The sequence below is a fragment of the Theropithecus gelada genome, chromosome 6 (genome assembly GCF_003255815.1).
Source record: "Theropithecus gelada isolate Dixy chromosome 6, Tgel_1.0, whole genome shotgun sequence".
In the NCBI taxonomy this organism is placed as follows: Eukaryota; Metazoa; Chordata; class Mammalia; order Primates; family Cercopithecidae; genus Theropithecus; species Theropithecus gelada.
In genome coordinates, this window is record NC_037673.1 from 148,247,855 (window position 1) to 148,270,837 (window position 22,983).

General features: G+C 41.8%; 1 protein-coding gene across 3 annotated transcripts in view; it reads right to left on the reverse strand.

The window, feature by feature from the left end:
* Positions 1-7,380: 7,380 nt before the first annotated feature.
* Positions 7,381-22,983, reverse strand: part of GLRA1 (glycine receptor alpha 1) — a 101,819-nt gene continuing 86,216 nt past the window's right edge. For 2 of the 3 annotated variants that reach the window (XM_025386846.1, XM_025386845.1), the window contains 2 exons: positions 13,832-13,978; positions 7,381-7,831 (listed from right to left, as the gene is read on the reverse strand). In XM_025386846.1, coding sequence (XP_025242631.1) covers positions 7,541-7,831; positions 13,832-13,978 — 438 coding nt within the window. In that variant the 3' untranslated portion in view covers positions 7,381-7,540. Of the gene's footprint in view, positions 7,856-13,831; positions 13,979-22,983 lie in introns of all 3 variants that reach the window. The other variant, XM_025386844.1, reaches the window with a different exon arrangement.

Here is a 22,983-nt window from a genome sequence, read left to right on the forward strand (position 1 = left end):
AGAATCAGTATAGTGAGCTCATAGTAAAACCATGACTTTACCATACCTATCTATCCCCTTTCTAGTGGGTACCTAGGACACACTAAATGCATAGTACTTACTGGTTCAAACTGACACTCTTGAAGATGTGAATTTCTAGTGGGTACTCTACTTCTGAGACAAAGGAAAAGTTAAGTTCGCTCAAAATAAGTACAGGAAAATCTGAGCTGGACTGAAGGTGTCAGCTAATGGAAAGAAGATAGAAAGCCGCTCTGTTTGTGAAGGAGCACCATTTTGGTTTGCCTTTGAGAACTGCTATACTAAATGAATCCTGACCCTTTAAGCTTTCGATGTAGTCTAAATCTATCTTCCCAAACGTGTCTCCCATTGATTATACTTTATCCAAATGGATAATAACCTGAAATGTGCTGTCTATTTTTAATCTCCATATTTTTGTTCATACTGTTCCCTCTCTCTGGAATCTTGTCCTCATCTCTCAAAATCTCATCTATTTAGATTACTGCTCACATTCCATTATTTAATTTTTGCCCTCTCCATGGGACTCTCCTCCTGCTCCTGTTACTACATCCCACTTTTAGTAGTGATATTGGTGCTTTTATTATCCCCTTCTATATTGTAGGAAAAGGGGCTGTGTTTTTACTCTGATGCCCTGCTTTCATGGTATACCGATTTTCCATAATAGATTTAATATATAGCAGGTGGAAAGACAGGTATAGGGAAGTTAAAAATCTGAATAGAAAAACTGGAGATTATGTATGCATGTGATGTTTTATGTTATAAAATATGTTCTAGTTCTTCCTGAGCCCATTGTAACTTACACTTTGAAAGAAGATTAAAATGCTTTCTCCTGGCTAAGGAAACATTTCAAAAGTCATCCAAAGACATGTGCGTGGACCTGGAGACCCACTAAACCAGACAGACTTGGGGTCACTAAATAGGGACCATTCAAAGAATGCCACTTTTCTGAACAACATCCAGAGCTGACCAGAAGGGGTACTGTGCTGGCCCTTAGAGCAGTAGCTAAGACACTCCTGACATCACTGCTGTGGTCCTGTTGTACCAAAGACCAAGCTAGATGCAACTGAAGAGACAGGTGAGGCCAAGTGGATTCTATGAAGCACAGTCATGGAGGCCTTGTCCAATGAACTCATCTGGCTAGTTTGCACAGACGAAAGGACTTCAACACAAGGAGGAGCATCTACTTAACTTTTTTGGAGAGGGGCAGCTCTGTTGACACGCTTCCCTTGTAATTTCATTTTCCTACTTCATGTCCAGAGCTTGGGTGGGAGTAAAGGGCCGTTAGAAACTCCTCTGCTGGAATGAGACCACAATTACATAAATCCAGATAGTGAACTGCTATGGAAAAGAACTTTTGTTTAGAATCTGAGCTCAAATGTCCCATCCTCCAAGAGACTTTGGATTGATTGTCTCGGATTCCATTGATATAAAGCATACATAATATCCCTGCTGAGAAAGAGAGTGTTCTGATTATAAGAAGTGTTGAAACCATAGGAGTGCAGAAGCATTTCAGAAACGTTTCCAGGGTGAGGTCTTGTTTGAGGGTGAATATGGAGAGAGCTGGCTCAACTCCAGTCACATCAGCTATAAATTGCTTGTTATTAGTATAGTTAGTCAATGGTATGAATTTAGACAAACCCTCCAATGGTCTGGAATGGTCCCATGTTTTCTGCTTTAGCTGCACTTAGAGTAACAGGAACACACCAGGGAATACATTGTTAAATCTTGCTGGAAGTTTCTCACTATGATTATATTGGGGGTGGGGGAGGGGGGAGCAGGGAGGAGTCATTACAGTTATTTCTCTAAGGATATTTCACAAGTTCTGCTCTGATTTCTGATTCTTGCAGAGGCTTTGGCAGAGAATTCAGACAACTGCCATGGGAAGTGGGTTACAGCCTTCATAGGATACACGTGCTAAAACACCAGAGTGGAATGTCCTGATGAGTGATGGGATTCTCAGGTGAGAAGCTAGTCTTAGAGGCAAGTCATCCAGTGTTGTGAAATACCTTGACTTTCAAGGAAAAGGATTAAGATTATAATCTCTTCAAGGGCCAAGACTCACTCTTCTTTTTTTAAATGTTTCCCTACCTACTCACCAGAAGGCCTGAGATGGGGTGCCAAGCCTGATACTAGAATACAATGAAACCTTTTACAACACACCCTATAGCTCTTCTTTTCTTCAACCCATCAAAATATTCAGTTTGGTTTTGAAGAATCTCCTGCAACTCCCTCTTTTTACAGGAGAGTAAATAGGCCAAGAAAGTGAAACAGCTTATCTATATTCCCATGATGAACCTGAGGTTATACCAGGAGAAGGACCCACACCGCTCCCTGACCTGTCTACTTCAAATGGCAGGTGTGTTTAAATAAGATACTGGGTTTCTGGAGTTGCATAAGGAAACAGTTAAGTCTGAAGAAGAGGAGGTTAAAAGACAATGCAGGGAATTGTGGAGCCAGGTGGAGGTGGGAAGGGGAGACCCATTATGCTTGGAATCAGTATGCAGCCAGCAGATGTCTTTTATTCCCAGGTTAGTTAGCTGCTACTGCTTTGTAGCTGGTTAATGGCCTATGTAGTATATAATTTCCATCACTGGGCTCTCTGAAGAGTATATTCTTGGTTTGCTATTCTCTACATTTTGACTTCTCGACCCAATGTTCCAAAGCAGAGCAATGAAATTTCGAAGTGCATGGGCAAGACAATGAACAGAAATTGCAGCCTTAAAGCAAATAAGACAGGAGTTGTTACGTCCATTCTAGTCTACCCTACTTCTCTTGGAAATAAATCAGCATCTTTTAATAGTTCAGTTTCATAAAATAAGAGGCACAAACTGATGAAACGGGATGCTGACAGAAGAGAGGCAGTGGGAGGAGTAGGGGGAAAGCAAAGGAAGGAGAAGTAATGGTCTGTTAGCTGAAGGAGCCTTAGTATTAAAAATTATTGGGCAGTTTCTACTGCCCAATACTTTTCTACTTTGGAACTCATTTTGCTGTTCTAATGAATGACAAAGCACCTTAGTTACTGCTTTAAATAACCACATAGCTCCATCAAAACAACATGAAATAGCACCAACGTATGAGCAAACCTATTTAGTGTCTCTACGACTTGAGAAATCCTTAGGAAACAACAGGATGATAATTGGTAGAGGTGTCATCTAGTATGGGCCCTTGCAAGCCACCTAGCCAACCCAGGAAACATAGCTCACAGAGAAAATCTTGTCTGCCTTTTCAGAGTCGGCGTGGAGGGTGGATAGAATGTGCAAAAGGTGCTCGTTGAATAAGATGCTTTCTGGAGTGGTATTCATGGCTCCTTAACTGGGATTCCAGCCAGACTAGGAAACAGCTACAAATCTTAGATCTTGACTTCTGTCCTAAAGCTGATACAGATTGTACCACCACCAAGCCTTGTGCTTGCCAGATTCTTCTAGTAAGGAGGCAGGTACTCCAGACATAATAATCACCCCTTCTATTTCAGTGTGTTGCAATTAACTAAGGAATCTAATTTTCACAGAAGACTGTTATCAGTGATGGTACCAGTTTAGGTGGGGCATCAGCCCACTCTGTAATCTAATGCAGCCTCACAAAACACCATCTCTATATTTTATGATGCTCATAAAGATGTGTACTTTGAGGGAAAGGAACCATGTCTCGTATTTATTTTTCTCCCCAGTATGAACAAAATAGCCTATGAAAAAGATTGGTGAGCTTTTGAGAGGGATTCATTTCTTATTTATTGACAGTTTAGAAGGAATAATTTGGGTCAAAAGACCAATCCTCTTGTTTTTTAGACTCAAACTAAAAATAGAGTTAAAATCAAGATATTACATATCCACATACACACGGACATACATTTTTTTTTTCCTTTCTGTTCATGCCTGTTCTTGTTCATTCCTTAGAGTCTTAGCTAACAGTGTTTGAAAGGACTAGAGGGTGTCAAAGTTCAGCCATTTATTTTGACTATTCTTGAAATGAATGAGATACATTATAAGCTGATAAGTGAGAATCAATTAAGCAGAAATTTGGTCTGCTTAATTGGTACCTCCTAGATTTGGCTCCTAGGATTAGCTGTAGTTTTGGAGGGTGAAATCACCAATCCTCTATGCCAGTGTCCAGTTCTCACACCATGTATAAATACTGGTGTGGTCTGGATAAGCAAAGAGTTTGAAAACTGGTAAACCGTTCATTGTACCTAAATCAGTTTTTTGGCCACCATACCACTTGGCATCTGTAATCCCAAAGCATAGTATCCCCTGTGCTCAAACTGAAGAGGAAATTAAGAAAGTATTGCCCTGTTCATTGGAGCCACTTAAAGTAATTGGCTTAGCTTATCTGGTTTGATTTTTCCATAAAGATGAAATTCATGTAATTTGTTAAATCCTTACTACGTTATACGTTGATGATAATGTCTTTTCCTTGAATATGCTTCCATTCTTAATTCATGATGATATTTCTGACTTTGTAATGATTCATGTCCTTTCCTCACCACCGTTCGCCAAGAGGGGCAAAGAAAAAAGAAATCTGCAAATTTTCCAAAGGCAATAATGTGTGGGTCCATGTGTTTATGCATGCGTATCCACACATCCACCTTGGAGGGTTTAGAAATCAAAGTGACATTAAATTTTTGGTCGTGTGAATTTCCTGTAGACTAGCTTAAACACAGAGTCATAGAGCACTTGGAGCTAAGAGGGAGTTTAGATACTATACTACTCTTCATATTGTGTATTTAGAGAAACTAAAGCCTAGTCCTTTACCCAAGGTCACTCAGCCTATTGTAGTGGCAGGACTAAAATCCAGGTTCTTTTCATTGCTATAATCACTCCACTCATGTTGATTTTCCATAAGGGACACTAGTTTGAAATAGTCTGAGAGAAGATTTCAGTGACATTCCCCCTCTGTGTCTCAAAGAGATTATTCAATTGTTTGTTGGCTACTGTCAACCTGGCAGCTCCCAGTGGGCCCACAAGCTGAATATGGTGGCAGAAGTTCAAGGACCCAGCAGAGGTTGGGCAAATGGCCCAGTGATTTCTCTCTCTCAGATGGATTCCAGACACTACTTATAAGGAGGCTGGTTTGAAATCTGCGGATTATCTGTTTTGAGTGGAGGCAGAATGTCTTAGAACAATGGCGTTGTCTTTAGTTTCTGCTGGAGCTCTAGCACGATTGTTGCCTGATTCACCGAGACTTCAGACATTCTGAATTTAGTCCAGTAATGAGTAAAGTAGGAAGAAGGGCTTAATTTTTTTAGATTAAAAAATGATTTTCCCTAAATAAAGTGAATAAAGTGCTAGTGAAAGGGCCTCTCCAAAGACTCATGCACCACTTGAGAATATAGTGCTAATGAAAGGTGCTGACAGCAGCTCGAAGACTGATGTTCTCATCTTGAAGTGTAGTCGTTCAAGTCCCTCTTTTAAACTTTTCCTCCGTTGGACACATGTTTGTGATGGGAGAAAGAGTGGTCTTCGATGAGAGACTTCTACCCACTTGGCTCCCATCTCCCAAGTTTTCTTAGAAAAATAAGATTACAGGTTCTATCATATCATCCAAAGCTGTAATACAGTTTAGCTTTTTGGTCTACACAGGCCAAGAGAAGGGAAGGCAATAATTTATTTTCCCTGGACCTGGATGTAAACACCTTTACCATTCAAGCCTCAAAGCCAAATCCTTTTTTGACTGCATAGTGCATTTTCCTTATGTAAATCTCTTTAGATCTTTGTCTTGACCTGCTACTTTAGGACTGTATTAGTTATTGTGCTGAGGGAATGGGAGAAAATCCCCTAGGGGAAGGTGCTTTAGGGAAAAGTTAGGCTTCCAGTGTGTCTTCTCTGCTTACCACTCCTTCTCCATCCTGCCTCAAGTTGGAGATTTTTAAAAGACACATTTGAAACCCCAGGCCTCAGGACAAACTGATTGTCAGCTATCTCAACATTCTACCTACACCTTTGATCCAAAGCTCAGACACTAAAGTGCAAAGAAAGAAATGGAACCCCCATACTCTGGCCATGGGCCAAAGCAGGGAAAATGCTTCAGACAATGGTGCCATTATTTCAGGCATAGTGCTGTTGACAGTGGACAGAGGCCTGCTGTCTCCACCTTGCAGACCTCCCATCAGTGATATCCATTTCTGTCAGCAGGACCATGCCCACCCCATCCCCCAAACTAAATTCATCTCCTGGTCCTTCTTTTTTCTGGAGTGCCCTAGCTGTCCCAGGACAATTCTGGCACTTCAGAATTGAAAGAAAAATATTTGTCTAACTTTCCTAAATGTTAAAGCACCTAAAAGGAAAAAAACAGACTTACAAAAATATAACGGGGTCAGCCCCCCAAACTTTGCACATTGTGATATATGATATGTCAAAATATAACAAACATTTTCTAAACATTACTATCTCTCCCCACCCATTTATGTCTAATTGGCAGCAGACTCAACACTGCTGTTTCACCTCTTAAAACTTTACTCTGTAGGACCACTAGAGAATAATTGTATTTCACACCACTGACGCCACCTTCCCAAACATGCACTGAGTTGCAATTCCAAAGAGACTCTCCAAAAAAATAGACATTTGAAAAAAGTATCTGTTTACACTCAGTCTATCTGCATATTATTTTTCAAGATTTTTTTTTAACCATAAAAAAAGGTTGCATATTGGCAATATAATGAGAAAACCACGTTGGCCATTTCTGGGTGGTGGTGGAGGGTGAGTGGGACATTGTTGAAGCACAGAAGCAAGAGGGCTCAGAGAGGTACAGTTGTGGCCTTGAGATGTGAGGGTTGAGCTGGAGTTACCTACATTCTCAATCCTTGGCCTCTGAAATGTCTGTCTCTTTAGTCACTCCCTTCTCGTCTCTCCACCTGTCCCCGTTTCCACTACCCCTTCCCATACCACACAGCCCTCTTGAAGCAGAGGCAAAATGGCTTTTTGGCATGTGTCTGCCTGGGTCAGTTTGAAGACGGGTATGGCATTTGGAGGGGTATGATGTGGGACATACACCAGAGCAAGCTTATTTGTGACTGTTTCCACTCTGGGAAAATTTGTCCATTACTTCTGTGACTTTAAAAATTTAAGCAGTTACTAGGCTGATAGGTTAAGAAACAAATCTTTTGTTTTTGTGGTTTTGCATTAATATTAAGCATGAATATATATCATATATTACATTGCTTTCTTTCTGCTCTGGGGCAGACTGCGCTCTCCTTCCCAACAGGAAAACTGCACAGCCATGGACTGAGATTTTTGAAAGCTATTATTTCCCCAATCCCCACCCCTGCCTTTACCCCCTCCCTTCCTCCCAGCCCTCAGTTCCTATATTAGAAAAGTCCCTCCTGACCCCCCGCCCACAGCCCACCCGAGGTTAAATAGTGCCACATTGTAAAATTCATGCATCACTGCATTTTGCTATTGCACATATTGCAGAGAGGGTTGTGTAAGTGTGCCCCCTCCCTCTCTTCCCCTTCTCTTCCTTAGTCTCTCAGATTCCTGTGCTATTCCCACGTTCCCCTCTCTCAGCCTCCCCCAACCTTTCAGACCCTTCACTGGTTGTGGACATCCTCTCTACGGACAATCTTGTAGATGATCCAGTAGAACATGTTGAAAATGAGAAAGGCCATGGGGAAGCCAATGCGGGATATTTTGTCGATCTTCTTAGCCCTCTGGATGAAGAGTTTTCGCATCTCCTCTGGGGACTTAGATGGTGCAGGAGGGGGGTTGGTGGTGTTATTGTTGTTGGCACCCTTGACTGAGATGCCATCCTTGGCCTGCAGACAGGCTGGGCCCATCCCATAGGCAGAGAAGTTAAAGCGGCCTTCTCCAGCTTCATCCTCCTGGAATAGATTCAACATGGGGCTCTACTTAAAATAAGACAGGGGCTAGGCACCCTCCCTGCAAGGCACTCCTTTGGGGGCCAGGCCATGCCCATCTGGTTCTCCCTGCTTTCCAGACTGCATCACTCTAGGTTTTTGGAGGCTTTTTGGCTGGCTGGGGAGTTCTGCCTTATAGAGGGGCGCCACTTGCCTGCTGAAACAGGTGCAAAACAGGGGATAGGAATGTGGTTCAGAGTCTGGAGACCTGTGTTCAAGTCTCAGCTGTATAAATTGCTGGCTGTATGACCATAGGCAAGTAATTTCCTTCCGTGAGTCTCAGGAATTTTTATTTCATTTTTTCTTCTACCTGGGGGATAAGATTCTCCCCACTACTCCACAAGTTTCTTTTGACCATCAGAGGTTATAATTAAGAGCATATTCAAGGTTGTACTGGGTTTTACTTAGAAATTCGGAGGACAATTTGGAGAGATCCCCTGCTTTGCCTCTGTTGCTTCCTTGCCCTCTTCCCCATCCCATTCCCCAATTAATAGCTCCCAGGAGTGATTGGTAAGGGGGATAGCTATAGGCCAGGATGGAGCAGGAGCTCTGGGCCTCACTTCCATTCTACAAGCCAGGGAAGCCACAGCTTCTTCCTGCCTCCACGTTCCCATATCCCTGGCAGTTGTAACTTCAGACAGACCTCTGGATTTTTACTAAGTTTTCTTTCAAGACCTTTCATCATTTGGCTCCAACTTACCTTTCTAGGCCTTCCTTCTCCCCCACCAGATACTTTGCACCCCTCCAGCTTTGTTTGTACATTTTCTCTTGTGCATTCTCATGTCCCTTCCTTATGCTCACTACCAAAATGCCTGCTGCCCTGATCCTTCTAGTTCATCCCTTTCCCAGGTCATGATGGTCTTGCCCTGGTCTGAATCATGGAGGCCCTATTGTCTGCTCTCCTCATGTCCAGCTTTGTTATCTTTGCATGTGAGCTCTGAGGAGGAATTGAGAGTCTAATGTTTTGGTCTCAACTGAGCTGTTGATTCAGTGTTGGCACTGGGAAGTTTTATCAGCTCACATTGCCCACCTAGATAACGCTTTAAGGAAAGGAACACCATCTTCTGCTTGTTCCCGTGCAGGACCTGGCCAACAGAGAACAAGAAACTCAGTATAGGATCCACTGGTGCCTCTCCATCTCTACTGTAGGACAGGCCACCTTCCAGTTTGTTTGTTTTGTTTTATTTTGTTTGTAGAGATGGGGGTCTCACTATGTTGCCCAGTCTGATCTTGAACTCCTGGCCTCAAGAGATCCTCCTGCCTCGGCTTCCCAAAGTTCTGGGATTACAGATTATGATTACATTGCAACAGCCTCCAATCTGCCCCCACCACCCAACCCATCTGAGTCTTTACAACACAGATCTTGGTCATCTTTTGCTTAGAACCTTTTAATAGGCTGCCACTGACTTCAGGTTAATTAAAATCCTGAACACGATAAACAAGGCCTTAGAACCTGGACGCTGCCTGCTTTTCCAGTCTCATCTTGTGCCATTTCTATCTGGTGTCTTTAGTCACCGAAATATTTCCTTATATTTGAAAATGTCATGGTTCTTTTCTTGAATTCCTTTCTTGCCTTTGTGCAAGTTGTTCTCCCTGCCTAGAACACACTCTCAATCCCATCTCTTGGCTCCAACTCCTCTTTCACCTAATTTTTCCTCAGAAGCCTTCTCTGAGCTCCCAAGTATAGGCTAGCCGTTCCTGCTGTGTGCTCCATAAGCTCTCTGTACGTATCTCTGTCTTTTTTTTAAAGCTCTTATCACATTGTTGGTAATTTCTTCATTAACATCTGTCTCTTATTAGATTATAAGCTCCATGAAAGTAGAGGCAAAGTCTGTCATGTTCACTGCACTCTCAACACTGAACATATGAACATAGTCCCTGGTTCATAAGCTCAAAATTTGGTATATGTTTGTTGAGCAAATGTTTACTTGTATATCTTCACCAGCTTTAGCTGCTTTTTTTTTGTTGTTGTTTGTTTGTTCAAATGGAGTTGTATTTTTAGCACCAGAAAGGTTTGAGACATATGGTAAATGCTCAAGAAATCCTTGGAAAATGAATGAATCCTGTCCAACACCATTGCAAAAGTGAGGAGGAAGAGGATGTGCTACATACAGTGCCTGGCAATCAGGTGTTCAGTAAGTACTTGTCTATGAATAGGGCAACAGTAGAAGATTCAATGCCAGGGCCAAGGAGAGGAGCTGGGGGGAGCCGGCCAAGTACTTAGAAGGGGGTGTAAGTCTGACACTATTGCATTTCAATGAAAATCTCTGCTTGCTGGAGCTGGGGTGGTGTTGTATTTTATTTTATTTTTTATTTTAAACTGGGACCTAGTTAGGTAGGAGGAAGTACCAAATTAACTTTTTATGCTGCTTTGGGTGAATTATTCTTTGCCTTTCATCTGTTAAACATGGGAATGGAAGGAGTAGAGGTTTGGATTGAAGACCCCATCTAGCTAGAGGATTATCAATTTCATACTGTGTCTGGGAGAAAAATTCCCTAGGAATGACCGGTAAAAGGCTTGCTATTCTTATTGGAACCAGCAGGTGGCAGGAAATGCATGCCCAACTGCATCTAGAGCGGCTTGGAGCTGGAGCAGGGGAAATCTGGTAGTGTACTCTGGAACTCAGGGAGGTTGCTAGTAGTATGCCTGCTGAGTCTGGTGCTCACAGATATGGTTTCCTAATAATTTGCCTAAGGAGGCCGGCCAGAGAATTCGAGAACCAGACGCTTTCTGCACAATAAATGAGACAACATGGGAAGATGGTGGGAGTTGGGAAAGCTGGCCAAGATCACAGGCTCTGAGAAATTCAGGCATGTAGCTAGTTCTTCTCCACTCACCATCTGGGACTTAAAATCCCGTCTGCAAACTTCCTGTTAAAGAGAGGTTTCTGCAGAACAAACTGGTACACCTCTAGTGTACAAATCACTTCAAGAGTGGCTTACTCTAAAGGAAACTATTCTTTATGGTGAGCTTAATTCTGCATCATTGTAATTTCTGATATTTGGGCCAACTTAAGAGCCCTTATGAATGAGATTACATTAATTCAAATGCATACAAGGAGGCAGGCGGGAGAAATGTGAGTGGTAAAGTGAGTTGGGGCTGAGAAATGTCCCTGGTTAGAAGGGATGGTATTAACTGGAAAATGCATTCCCTACCTAAAGGCAGTTCCAGTGTACCAGTACCTTATGGGAAGCACATCCAGTGTGGCTGGATGCTGTGATTTTTTTCTAGTGAAGCCAGAAGTGTGATTTTTAAATGCTGACCCCTTAGTCCAGATTTTAAAAACACTCCAGGCCAAAGTAAAGATATTTGCACACCAAATTTGGCCTTCTGGCTACTAGTTTTTGACCTCTGCCTTGTGATGAGGCTTAGTTTTTATTTAAGATCTAGTCAATGCAGGGCCATTTTTATCTGCTTCAGGATGGACACACTGATGAACAGATAAGAACTCACGGTGGTATGGTTAATGTTTGGAGGAGAGTCTCGGGTCTTTCAGCACCTCTCCTGCCTTTGCTTCATGATACTGGTGACTTGGCCTTGCTATTGTGGGTCTCCCTCATCAGTTGCATGGAAGGAGTGGATGGGGTGATTGCTGAGGTATCTTCCAGGAGGGAACTGAGCAGGAGAATCTGATCAAATCTAGCTAGTGGCCTTATTCACACTTTATCTGGCCAGAGAGATAGTGTTTGTTTTCTTCCAGTGTGTCAAACTGGTAGATATTTGGGGAAGGTAGAAGCAGCCTTTGAAAGTACCATAGGCCCACCATACTATATATCTTTAGGAGGCTCCATTCTCATTTTAGTCCATGCAAACAGCATCTACTGGAGCTGTGCAGTGCCCAATGAAAAGGGCTGGTGCTAGTAAAATATCTTGGACATGGTCTTTTCAAATTAGTGTTTTTAACAACTGTCTCTAGCAGACGAAATTACAAAAAGCAGCTAGTCTATGGGGGCGGGGGGAGAAAAGGAAAAATGAAATCCCAGAGATAGTTATGTTTGGTCAGTTTCTTTCTTTAGTTCTTTCTTTTTTTTCTTTCCTTTCTTTCCTTTCCTTTCTTTCCTTTCTTTCTTTTCTTTTCTTTCTCTCTTTTTTTTTTTTTTTTTTGACAAAGTCACTATGTTGCCCACATTGGTTTGGAACTCCTGGGCTAAAGCAATCCTCTCACCTCAGCCTTCCTAATAGTTGGGATTATAGGCACAAGCCATCGTGCCAGTTTCTTAATTAGACTTTTTTTTTTTTTTTTAAAGCATCAGAGGTTAGGTATTAAATGGACAATACAGAGTAACTAAAACTAGGGGTCATTTAAGAAGTTCTATCTGGCTTGCTGAACCCAAGACAATTTCCTCCTTAATGTAGTTTAGAAGGATGGTGATATCTTAATTCCCATGGATGTCTTCTGTCTTGGAATGTCGGCCTCCTCCCTGTGGTAAACTGCCAGAAGTTAATTGAATCAGATTGCTGATGTTTAAGAAACATACTGATGGAAATGTGTGTATATGTAATCATTTTAATCCTTGGCAGTTGTGTGGCAGGAACAAAACTTAAAGCTACTTTGGCATCCCCTGATTTAATTCTCACCAGAGTTTCCCTTTATATGCACTTTGCACATGGAGAACCTGGGCCCAAGAATAGGCTAGCTCGAGGTCACATACTAAAGAAAACTGAGAGGCAGGGTCCTTTGTCACAGCACATTGTGCTTGGGCAGACAACTATTTTGTTTTGTTTTATTTTATTTTTGAGCTTTACTGACTAATAGACAACGATTTTAAATAGGTCAGTCTAAAGCTTGTGGGACCTGGCACATTGCAGGTACGTGCTATGACCTGCAACGTTATGACAGGGTCCCTGGTTGCCCTAATCTGTCACTGGAAAAACTTCAGACTCTCTGTCTGGAGGCTTCTTCTTTATTGCTTTTAATGGCCAAAACTGCAATTATTTTTGCATCAACCTAATCGTTTGTTTATCCCTTTGTTCATTTGTTTAACAAATACTTATTGCGTGCTCACTGTATGTTAGGCATTGTGTTAGGCACCAGAGATAGACCTTGGAGCAAAAACAAACACGGTCTCTGCTTTTATGGAGCTTGCGATTTGGTGGAAGAGATTGGCTTTAAAAAATCACATCATTGAATTTACGCTTTTAAATCAGGATACATTTTTAGAAGTTTAGAAATTGAGTTCAGTTGGAACATGGCATTTGCTAGGACACACAGTGTACTGGAAGAGCAGTACAGGGGAAGAGAACAAGATATTAAAAGTCCTGTGTGTATGTTTGAAGAACTAAGGAAAAAGCCAGGGTGGTTGGATCTTCTGGGGAACTAGTTATGGACCCAGGGTATGGAGCAGTTTGCTCCAGCAGGCTGCACGCTCCCCATTAGCATTCTTTGGTCAGTGCACAACGTTGTGAACAAAGGTTGGTAACTTTTCAGAGGTGCCCTGTCAAATACTCCTTTTTTCAATCCCTCATATGGAGAGAGAACCCACTCTGGCGGAGATCTTGCTTGTTGCCTCTTTCCTGGAGGCAGGAAGCAAAGGCCTGAACCTGGGCATTCTACTTTAAGATCTCACCTTTTGTGGTGCAATTGTCTTCTGGAATCAAGCCTATTAAAACAATGCAGGCTTGCAGAAAAAAGCCAATGGACATCTCCCAATCTTTTAGGTTTATAGTTAGTTATTTTCTTGACCCCATCAGCTTTTAATTAATTAGTTCTGCCTTTAGGTATAACTTGATAATTTCTGTAGTGTTACTGTTACGATTCGAAGAGTGACTGCCTATAGACCCAACTCGAGGGCATTATTTATGGGAGGGAAAGCTGAGACCTCTAGGTCTTTAATTTCTGTTTCTAACCTGCCTTGCACATTGAGAAGAGTGGACCATTGAAACAAATAACACAGACAAGACTGCTTAGAAATCTTTTGTTCACTACCAGGTATCCCTCCTTAGGCAGTGACCCAAAGGCCTACCTTGTGATGTCTCCGCTTCCTCCTGAATCGGAGCAGCTCTTTATGTTGCCGAGACACAAAGTTAACGGCAGCATATTCTAGTAGGGCTGAGAACACAAAGAGCAGGCAAACTGCCATCCAAATGTCAATGGCTTTCACATAGGACACCTAGAGTGGGGGTGGAGGAGAAACACAGGGAGGTGAGAGCAGGGGAGTGTAAAATATTAAGCTCTTCAGTAGTTCCCCACATCACCCACTGCTGTCTGCTCCTCAGCTAGGTTATTAGGGTGGAGGTAGAGAGGAAAACAGAAGAGAAATACATCAAACAGACTGGAAAGAATATCGGGGTAAATAGATTATAGTACCTATGAGAGTACTAAAGAGAAGACGGTGGTATATTTAGCATTATCACTTAGAACAGAATGCTGTGTTTTGTTTAAGGGTGATCGGAACAAACTGTTGTACTGAGCATTAAAAGTGAATGAAGGATGTCAGCAAAAATGACATCGTAAGGACCTGAAAATTCCTCCAAAAAATTAATGGGAACACTGGAAAAAATTGTCAGTGCCAACTTTTCAGACCTCCACTAATTACCAAAGGCTTATATCAGTCCTGTCAACATTTATTCAAGAAAATCAGCTGAATCTTAATAAGAACACAAGTTTTGTGGCATTGTTTAAAAGTGTTATTGAGATATAATTCACATACCATACAATTCATACATTTAAAGTGTACAGTTTAATGATTTTTAGAATATTCACACATGTGTGCAACCATCATCATCAGTCAATTTTAGAATGTTTTCATTACCTCAGAAATAAATCTGTTACCTTTTAGCTATCACCTCTCTATTCCCCTAACCATAAACAACCACTAATCCATATCTTACATGAATGAAATAATACAATATGTGGCCTTTTATGATCGGCCTCTTTCACTTAGCGTAATATTTTCAAGGTTCATTCACACTGTAACATGTATCAGTATTTCATTCCTTTTTATGGCTGAATAATACCCTGTTTTATGGATATACAACATTTTGTTTATCCGTTAATCAGTTAATGGATATTTAAGTTTTCTACCTTTTAGCTACTGTGAGTAATGCTGCTATAAACAACCAAGTACAAGTTTCTGCACTGACATGTATTTTCTTTTCCCTTGGAGCTTTGTGGTGTTTTGCCCTATTCCTATCCTAATCTATCCAGCTCCATGGTAGCCTTGAAAACCAACAGCTGTCTGGAAGCCATTGGATGGAGCAGAAAACAGTTGGAGCTTCTTCAATGCCTCATTCCCAGAGAGTTATCATCATTTGACATACCTCATGGTTCCCTCAAAAATGCCACTCATAAGGCTGTCTTTATTTGACCTGGATTTGGAGCTGTCCCCGTGTGAACAACCTTTTCTTTGAGGGCATTCATCAAAAGCAATCAACAGTAATTGCTACCTGAGGCAGTTGGGGCAAAATAATAAGTTAATCAAAAAGCTGAATAGGAAAAGCTGGGTAATGAGATGTTTATAGGGGGCTTTGGAAAGCTCTGACATATTCTTGGGAAACTGTGTGCAAACTTAGAGCTGTGTGCATTCCTGGGAAGACCTGAGATGGCTCTAGGCACTCACCTTTGGCTAACCTTGATAGTCTGAGCAAGCAGGAAGTGGAGCCTGAGTCAAAGTTGTAAACTGCCTTGCAGAATGTTTAAGATAGAGAGCCCCTTGGTGAAGGCTAGGAGACTTATAGGTTCCAGCCATTTAAGAAACCTTTGTCTGATTTTTAGCTGACTACCAACCTAACTGAGCAGAGACTTCAGTGGTCCTACAAAATAAATAATACAAACTTTACGGAATTAGTTCAGAAAAGTTACTGAATAGCAACAGCAACAAATCCTGAAGAGAGGGGAGAATTTGATTTTCAAAGTTGCCGCATTATATTATTAAAATGTCTAAACTTGGTTGGCAAGATGGCCAAATAGGAACAGCTCTGGTCTGCAGCTCCCAGCAAGATCAATGCAGAAGGCGGGTGATTTCTGCATTTCCAACTGAGGTACCCAGCTTATCTCACTGGGACTGGTTAGACAGTGGGTGCAGCCCACAGAAGGTGAGCCGAAGCAGAGTAGGGTGTCGCCTCACCCAGGAAGCGCAAGAGGTTGGGGATTTCCCTTCCCTAGCCAAGGAAAGCCTTGAGGGACTGTGTCGTGAGGGATGATGCACTCTGGCCCCAGATACTACTGTTTTCCCAGGGTCTTTGCAACCTGCAGACAAGGAGATTCCCTCGGGTGCCTATGCCACCAGGGCCCTGGTTTTCAAGCACAAAACTGGGCAGCCATTTGGACAGACACCGAGCTAGCTGCGGGAGTTTTTTTTTTTTTTCATACCCCAGTGGCACCTGGAACCCCAGCAAGACAGAACCGTTCACTCCCCTGGAAAGGGGGCTGAAGCCAGCGAGCCAAGTGGTTTAGCTCAGCAGATCCCATCCCCATGGAGCCCAGCAAGCTAAGATCCACTGGCTTGAAATTCTCGCTGCCAGCACAGCAGTCTGAAGTCGACCTGGAACCCTTGAGCTTGGTGAGGGGAGAAGTGTCCACTATTACTGAGGATTGAGTAGGTGGTTTTCCCCTCACAGTGTAAACAAAGCTGCCGGGAAGTTCGAACTGGGTGGAGCACACCACAGCTCAGCAAAGCCTCTGTAGCCAGGCTGCCTCTCTAGATCCCTCCTCTCTGGGCAGGCCATCTCTGAAAGAAAAAGAGCAGCCCCAGTCAGGGGCTTATAGATAAAACTACCATCTCCCTGGGACAAAGCACCTGGGGGGAAGGCACAGCTGTGGGAGCAGCTTCAGCAGACTTAAACGTTCCTGCCTGCCAGTTCTGAAGAGAGTAGTGGATCTCCCAGCACAGCACTCACGCTCTGCTAAGGGACAGACTGCCTCCTCAAGTGGGTCCCTGACCCCCATGCCTCCTGACAGAGAAACACCTCCCAGCAGGGGTTGAAAGACACCTCATAGAGGAGAGCTCCAGCTGGCATCTGGCAGCTGCCCCTCTGGGATGAAGTTTCCAGAGGAAGGAACAGGCAGCAATCTTTGCTGTTCTGCAGTCTCCACTGGTGATAACCAGGAAAACAGGGTCTGGAGTGGATCTCCAGCAAACTCCAGCAGACCTGCAGCTGAGGGGCCTGACTGTTAGAAGGAAAACTAACAAACAGAAAGGAATAGCATCAAAATCAACAGAAAGGACAGCCATACAGAAATCCCATCTGAAGGTCACCAGCATCAAAGACCAAAGGTAGATAAATCCACGAAGAAGAGGAAAAACCAGCACAAAAAGGCTGAAAATTCCAAAAACTGGAATGCCTTTTCTCCTCCAAAGGATCACAACTCCTTGCCAGCAAGGGAACAAAACTGGACAGAGAACGAGTTCGACAAAGTCACAGAAGTAGGCTTCAGAAGGTGGAGAATAACAAACTCCTCTGAGCTAAAGGAGCATGTTCTAATACAAGGCAAGGAAGCTAAGAACCTTGAAAAGAGGTTAGAAGAATTGCTAACTGGAATAACAAGTTTAGAGAAGAACATAAATGACCTGATGGAACTGAAAAACATAGCACGAGAACGTCGTGAAGCATACACAAGTATCAATAGCTGAATTGATCAAGTGGAAGAAAGGATATCAGAGATTGAAGATCAATTTAGTGAAACAAAGCATGAAGACAAGATTAGAGAAAAAAGAATGAAAAGGAACAAAGAAAACTTCCAAGAAATATGGGACTATGTGACAAGACCAAACCTACGTTCAATTGGTGTACCTGAAAGTGACGGGGAGAATGGAACCAAGTTGGAAAACACTCTTCAGGATATCCAGGAGAACTTCCCCAACCTAGCAAGACAGGCCAACATTCAAATTCAGGAAATACAGAGAACGCCACAAAGATACTCCTTGAGAAGAGCAACCCCAAGACACATAATTGTCAGATTCACAAAGGTTGAAATGAAGGAAAAAATGTTAGGGGCAGCCAGAGGGAAAGGTCGGGTTACCCACAAAGGGAAGCCCATCAGACTAACAGCAGATCTCTTGGCAGAAACCCTATAAGCCAGAAGAGACTGGGGGCCAATATTCAACAATCTTAAAGAAAAAAATTTTCAACCCAGAATTTCATATCCAGCCAAACTAAGCTTCATAAGCAAAGGAGAGCTTCATAAACAAAGGAGAACTAAAATCCTTTACAGACAAGCAAATGCTGAGAGATTTCATCTCCGCCAGACCTGTCGTACAAGAGCTCCTGAAGGAAGCACTAAACATAGAAAGGAACAACTGGTACCAGCCACTGCAAAAACATACCAAATTGTAAAGACCATTTACACTATGAAGAAACCACATCAACTAACGGGCACAATAACCAGCTGGCATCATAATGACAGGATCAAATTCACACATAACAATGTTAATCTTAAATGTAAACAGGCTAAATGCCCCAGTTAAAAGACACAGACTGGCAAATTGGATAAAGAGTCAAGACTCAGCAGTGTGCTGTATTTAGAAGATCAGTCTCACGTGCAAAGACACACATAGGCTCAAAATAAAGGGATGGAGGAATGTGTGTGTGTGTGTGTGTGTGTGTGTGTGTGTATGTATAATATGTATATTTTTTATTGAGACAGAGTTCTGCTCTTGTGGCCCAAGGTGGAGTGCAATGGCACGATCTCAGCTCACCACATCCTCCGCCTCCTGGGTTCAAGCCATTCTCCTGCCTCAGCCTCCCAAGTAACTGGGATTACAGGCATGTGCCACCATGCACGGCTAATATTTGTATTTTTAGTAGAGATGGGGTTTCTTCAGGTTGGTCAGGCTGGTCTCGAACTCCTGACCTCAGGTGATCTACCTGTGTCCGCCTCCGAAAGTGCTGGGATTACAGGCATGAGCAATCGTGTCTGGCAGGATGGGGGGATATTTACCAAGGAAATGGAAAGCAAAAAAAAAAAAACCAAAAAAACAAAAAACAAAAAACCAGGGGTTGCAATCCTAGTTTCTGATAAAACAGACTTTAAACAAACAAAGATAAAAAAAGACAAAGAAGGGTATTACATAATGGTAAAGGGATCAATGCAACAAGAAGAGCTAACTATCCTATATATCCACCCCATACAGACCCAGATTCATAAGGCAAGTTCTTAGAGACCTACAAAGGGACATAGACTCCCAAACAATAATAGTGGGAGACTTTAGCACCCCACTGTCAATATTAGACAGATCAACGAGACAGAAATTGACAAGGATATTCAGGACGTGAACTCAGCTCTGGACCAAGCAGACCTAATAGAAATCTACAGAACTCTCCACCCAAAATCAACAAAATATATGTTCTTCTTAGCAACACATCACACTTATTCTAAAATTCACCACATAATTGGAAGTAAAACATTCCTCAGCAAATGCAAAATAATGGACATCAACAGTCTCTCAGACCACAGTGCAATCAAACTGGAACTCGGGATTAAGAAACTCACTCAAAACCACACAATTCCATGGAAACTAAACAACCTGCTCCTGAATAACTACTGGGTAAATAACAAAATTAAGGCAGAAATAAATAATTTATTTGAAACCAATGAGAACAAAGACACAACATACCAGAATCTCTGGGACACATCTAAAGCAGTGTTTAGAGGAAAATTTATAGCACTAAATGCCCACAGAAGAAAGCAGAAAAGACCTAAAATTGACACCCTAACATCAGAATTAAAAGAACTAGAAAAATAAGAGCAAACAAATTCAAAAGCTAGCAGAAGACAAGAAATAACTAAGATCAGAGCAAAACTGAAGGAGATAGAGACATGAAAAACCCTTCAAAAAATCAATGAATCCAGGGGCTGGCTTTTTGAAGATTAACAAAATATATAGACTGCTAGCCAGAATAATAAGAGAGAAGAATGAAATAGACACAATAAAAAGGATAAAGGGGATATCACCACTGATCCCACAGAAATACAAACTACCATCAGAGAATATTATAAACATCTGTATGCAAAAAACTAGAAGATCTAGAAGAAATGGATAAATTCCTGGACACATACACCGTCTCAAGACTAAACCAGGAAGAAGTTGAATCCTGGAACAGGCCAATAACAAGTTCTGAAATAGAGACAGTAATTAATAGCCTACCAACCATAAAAAGCCCAGGACCAGACGGATTCACAGCCAAATTCTACCAGAGGTACAAAGAGGAGCTGGTGCCATTCATCTGAAACTATTCCAAACAATAGAAAAGGAAGGACACCTCCCTAACTCATTTTATGAGGCCAGCGTCATCCTGATACCAAAACTCATTTTACGAGGTCAGTATCATCCTGATACCAAAACCTGGCAGAGACACAACAAAAAAAGAGAATTGCAGGCCAATATCCCTGATGAACATTGATGTGAAAATCCTCAATAAAATACTGGCAAACCAAATCCAGCAGCACATCAAAAAGCTTATCCATGACCATCAATTCAGCTTCATCCCTGGGATGCAAGGCTGGTTCAACATATGCAAATCAATAAACATAATCCATCACAAAAACAGAACCAATGACAACCATGATTAGCTCAATAGATGTAGAAAAAGCCTTCGATAATATTCAACGCCCCTTCATGCTAAAAACTCTCAATAAACTGGGTATTGATGGAATGCATCTCAAAATAATAAGAGCTACTTATGACAAACCTACAGCCAATATCATACGGAATGGGCAAAAGCTGGAAGCATTCCCCTGGAAAGCCAGCACAAGACAAGGTTGCCCTCTCTCACCACTCCTATTCAACATAGTATTGGAAGTGCTGGTCAGGGCAGTCAGGCAAGAGAAAGAAATAAAGCGTATTCAAATAGGAAGAGAGGAAGTCAGATTATCTCTGTTTGCAGATGACATGATTGTATATTTAGAAAACCCCATCGTCTCAGCCCCAAATCTCTTTAAGCTGATAAGCAACTTCAGCAAAGTCTCAGGATACAAAATGTGCAAAAATCACAAGTATTCCTATATACCAATAATAGACAAACAGAGACCCAAATAATGAGTGAACTCCCATTCACAACTGCTACAAAGAGAATAAAATACTTAAGAATACAACTTACCAGGGATGTGCAGGAACTCTTCAAGGAGAACTACAAACCACTGCTCAAGGAAATAAGAGAGGACACAAACAAATGGAAGAACATTCCATGCTCATGGATAGGAAGAATCAATATTGTGAAAATGGCTCTACTTCCCAAAGTAATTTATAGATTCAGTGCTATCCCCATCAAGCTACCACTGACTTTCTTCACAGAAGTAGAAAAAAACTACTTCAAATTTCATATGTAACCAAAAAAGAGCCGGCATAGCCAAGACAATCTTAAGCAAAAAGAACAAAGCTGGAGGCATCACACTACCAGACTTCAAGCTATACTACAAGGCTACAGTAACCAACACAGCATGGTACTGGTACCAAAACTGATATATAGACCAACGGAACAGAACAGAGGCTTCAGAAATAATGCCATATATCTACAACCATCTGATCTTGACAAAAACAAGCAATGGGGAAAGGAGTCCCTATTTAATAAATGGTGTTGGGAAAACTGGCTAGCCATATGCAGAAAACTGAAACTGCACCCCTTCCTTACACCTTATACAAAAATTAAGATAGATTGAGTACTTAAATGTAAGACCTAAAACCAAAAAATCCCTAGAAGAAAACCTAGGCAATACCATTCAGGACATAGGCCTGAGCAAAGACTTCATGACTAAAACACCAAAAGCAATGGCAACAAAAGCCAAAATTGACAAGTGGGATCTAATTAAACTAAAGAGCTTCTGCACAGCAAAAAACCCAAAAAACCAAAACAAACAAACAAAAAAGCACACAACAACAACAAAAACTATCATCAGAGTGAACAGGCAACCTACAGAATGGGAGAAAATTTTTGCAATCTTTCCATCTGACAAAGGGCTAATATCCAGAATCTATAAAGAACTTAAACAAATTTATAAGAAAAAGCAGCCCCATCGAAAAGTGGGTGAAGGATATCAACAGACACTTCTCAAAAAAAGACATTTATGTGGCCAACAAACATATGAAAAAAAGCTCATCATCACTGGTCATTAGAGAAATGCAAATCAAAACCACAGTGAGACACCATGTCACACCAGTTAGAATGGCCATCATTAAGAAGTCAGAAAATAACGGATGCTGGAGAGGATGTGGAGAAATAGGAATGCTTTTACACTGTTGGTGAGAATGTAAATTAGTTCAACCATTGTGGAAGACTGTGTGGCAATTCCTCAAGGATCTAGAACTAGAATTTGACCAACAATCCCATTATTGGGTATATAGCCAAAGGATTATAAATCATTCTACTATAAAGACACATGTACATGTATGTTTATTGCTGTACTGTTCACAATAGCAAAGCCTTGGAGCCAACCCAAATGTCCATCAATGATAGACTGGATAAAGAAAATGTGTCACATATACACTATGGAATATGATGCAGCCATAAAAAGGATGAGTTCATGTCCTTTGCAGGGACATGGACGAAACTGGAAACCATTATTCTCAACAAACTAACACAAGAACAGAAAACCAAACACTGCATGTTCTCACTTATAAGTGGGAGTTCAACAGTGAGAATACATGGACACAGGGCAGGGAACATCACACACTAGGGCCTATTGGGTGGTGGGGTGCTAGTGGAGGGATAGCATTAGGAGAAATACCTAACGTAGATGATGGGTTGATGGGTGCTGCAAACCACCATGACATGTGTATACCTATATAACAAACCTGCATGTTCTGCACATGTATCCCAGAACTTAAAAAAAAAAAATGTCCAGTTTTAACAAAAATTCTAAGACATGCAAAAAAGGGGAAAGTATGACTCATACATAGGGTGAAAAGTAGTCAAAAGAAGCTGCCCCTGCGGAAGCCCAGATGCTGGACTTAGTAGACAAAGACTTTAAATCAGTTATTTTAAGTATGTTCAACAAACTAAAGGAAACTATGTCTAAACAACTAAAGGAAAATATGAGAGCAGTGTCTCACAAATTATAGCATATTAGTAAAGAGAAATGATAGCCTGTAATCCCAGCATTTTGGGAGGCTGAGGCGGGTGTATCACCTCAGGTCAGGAGTTTGAGACCAGCCCGGCCAATATGGTGAAACCTCATCTC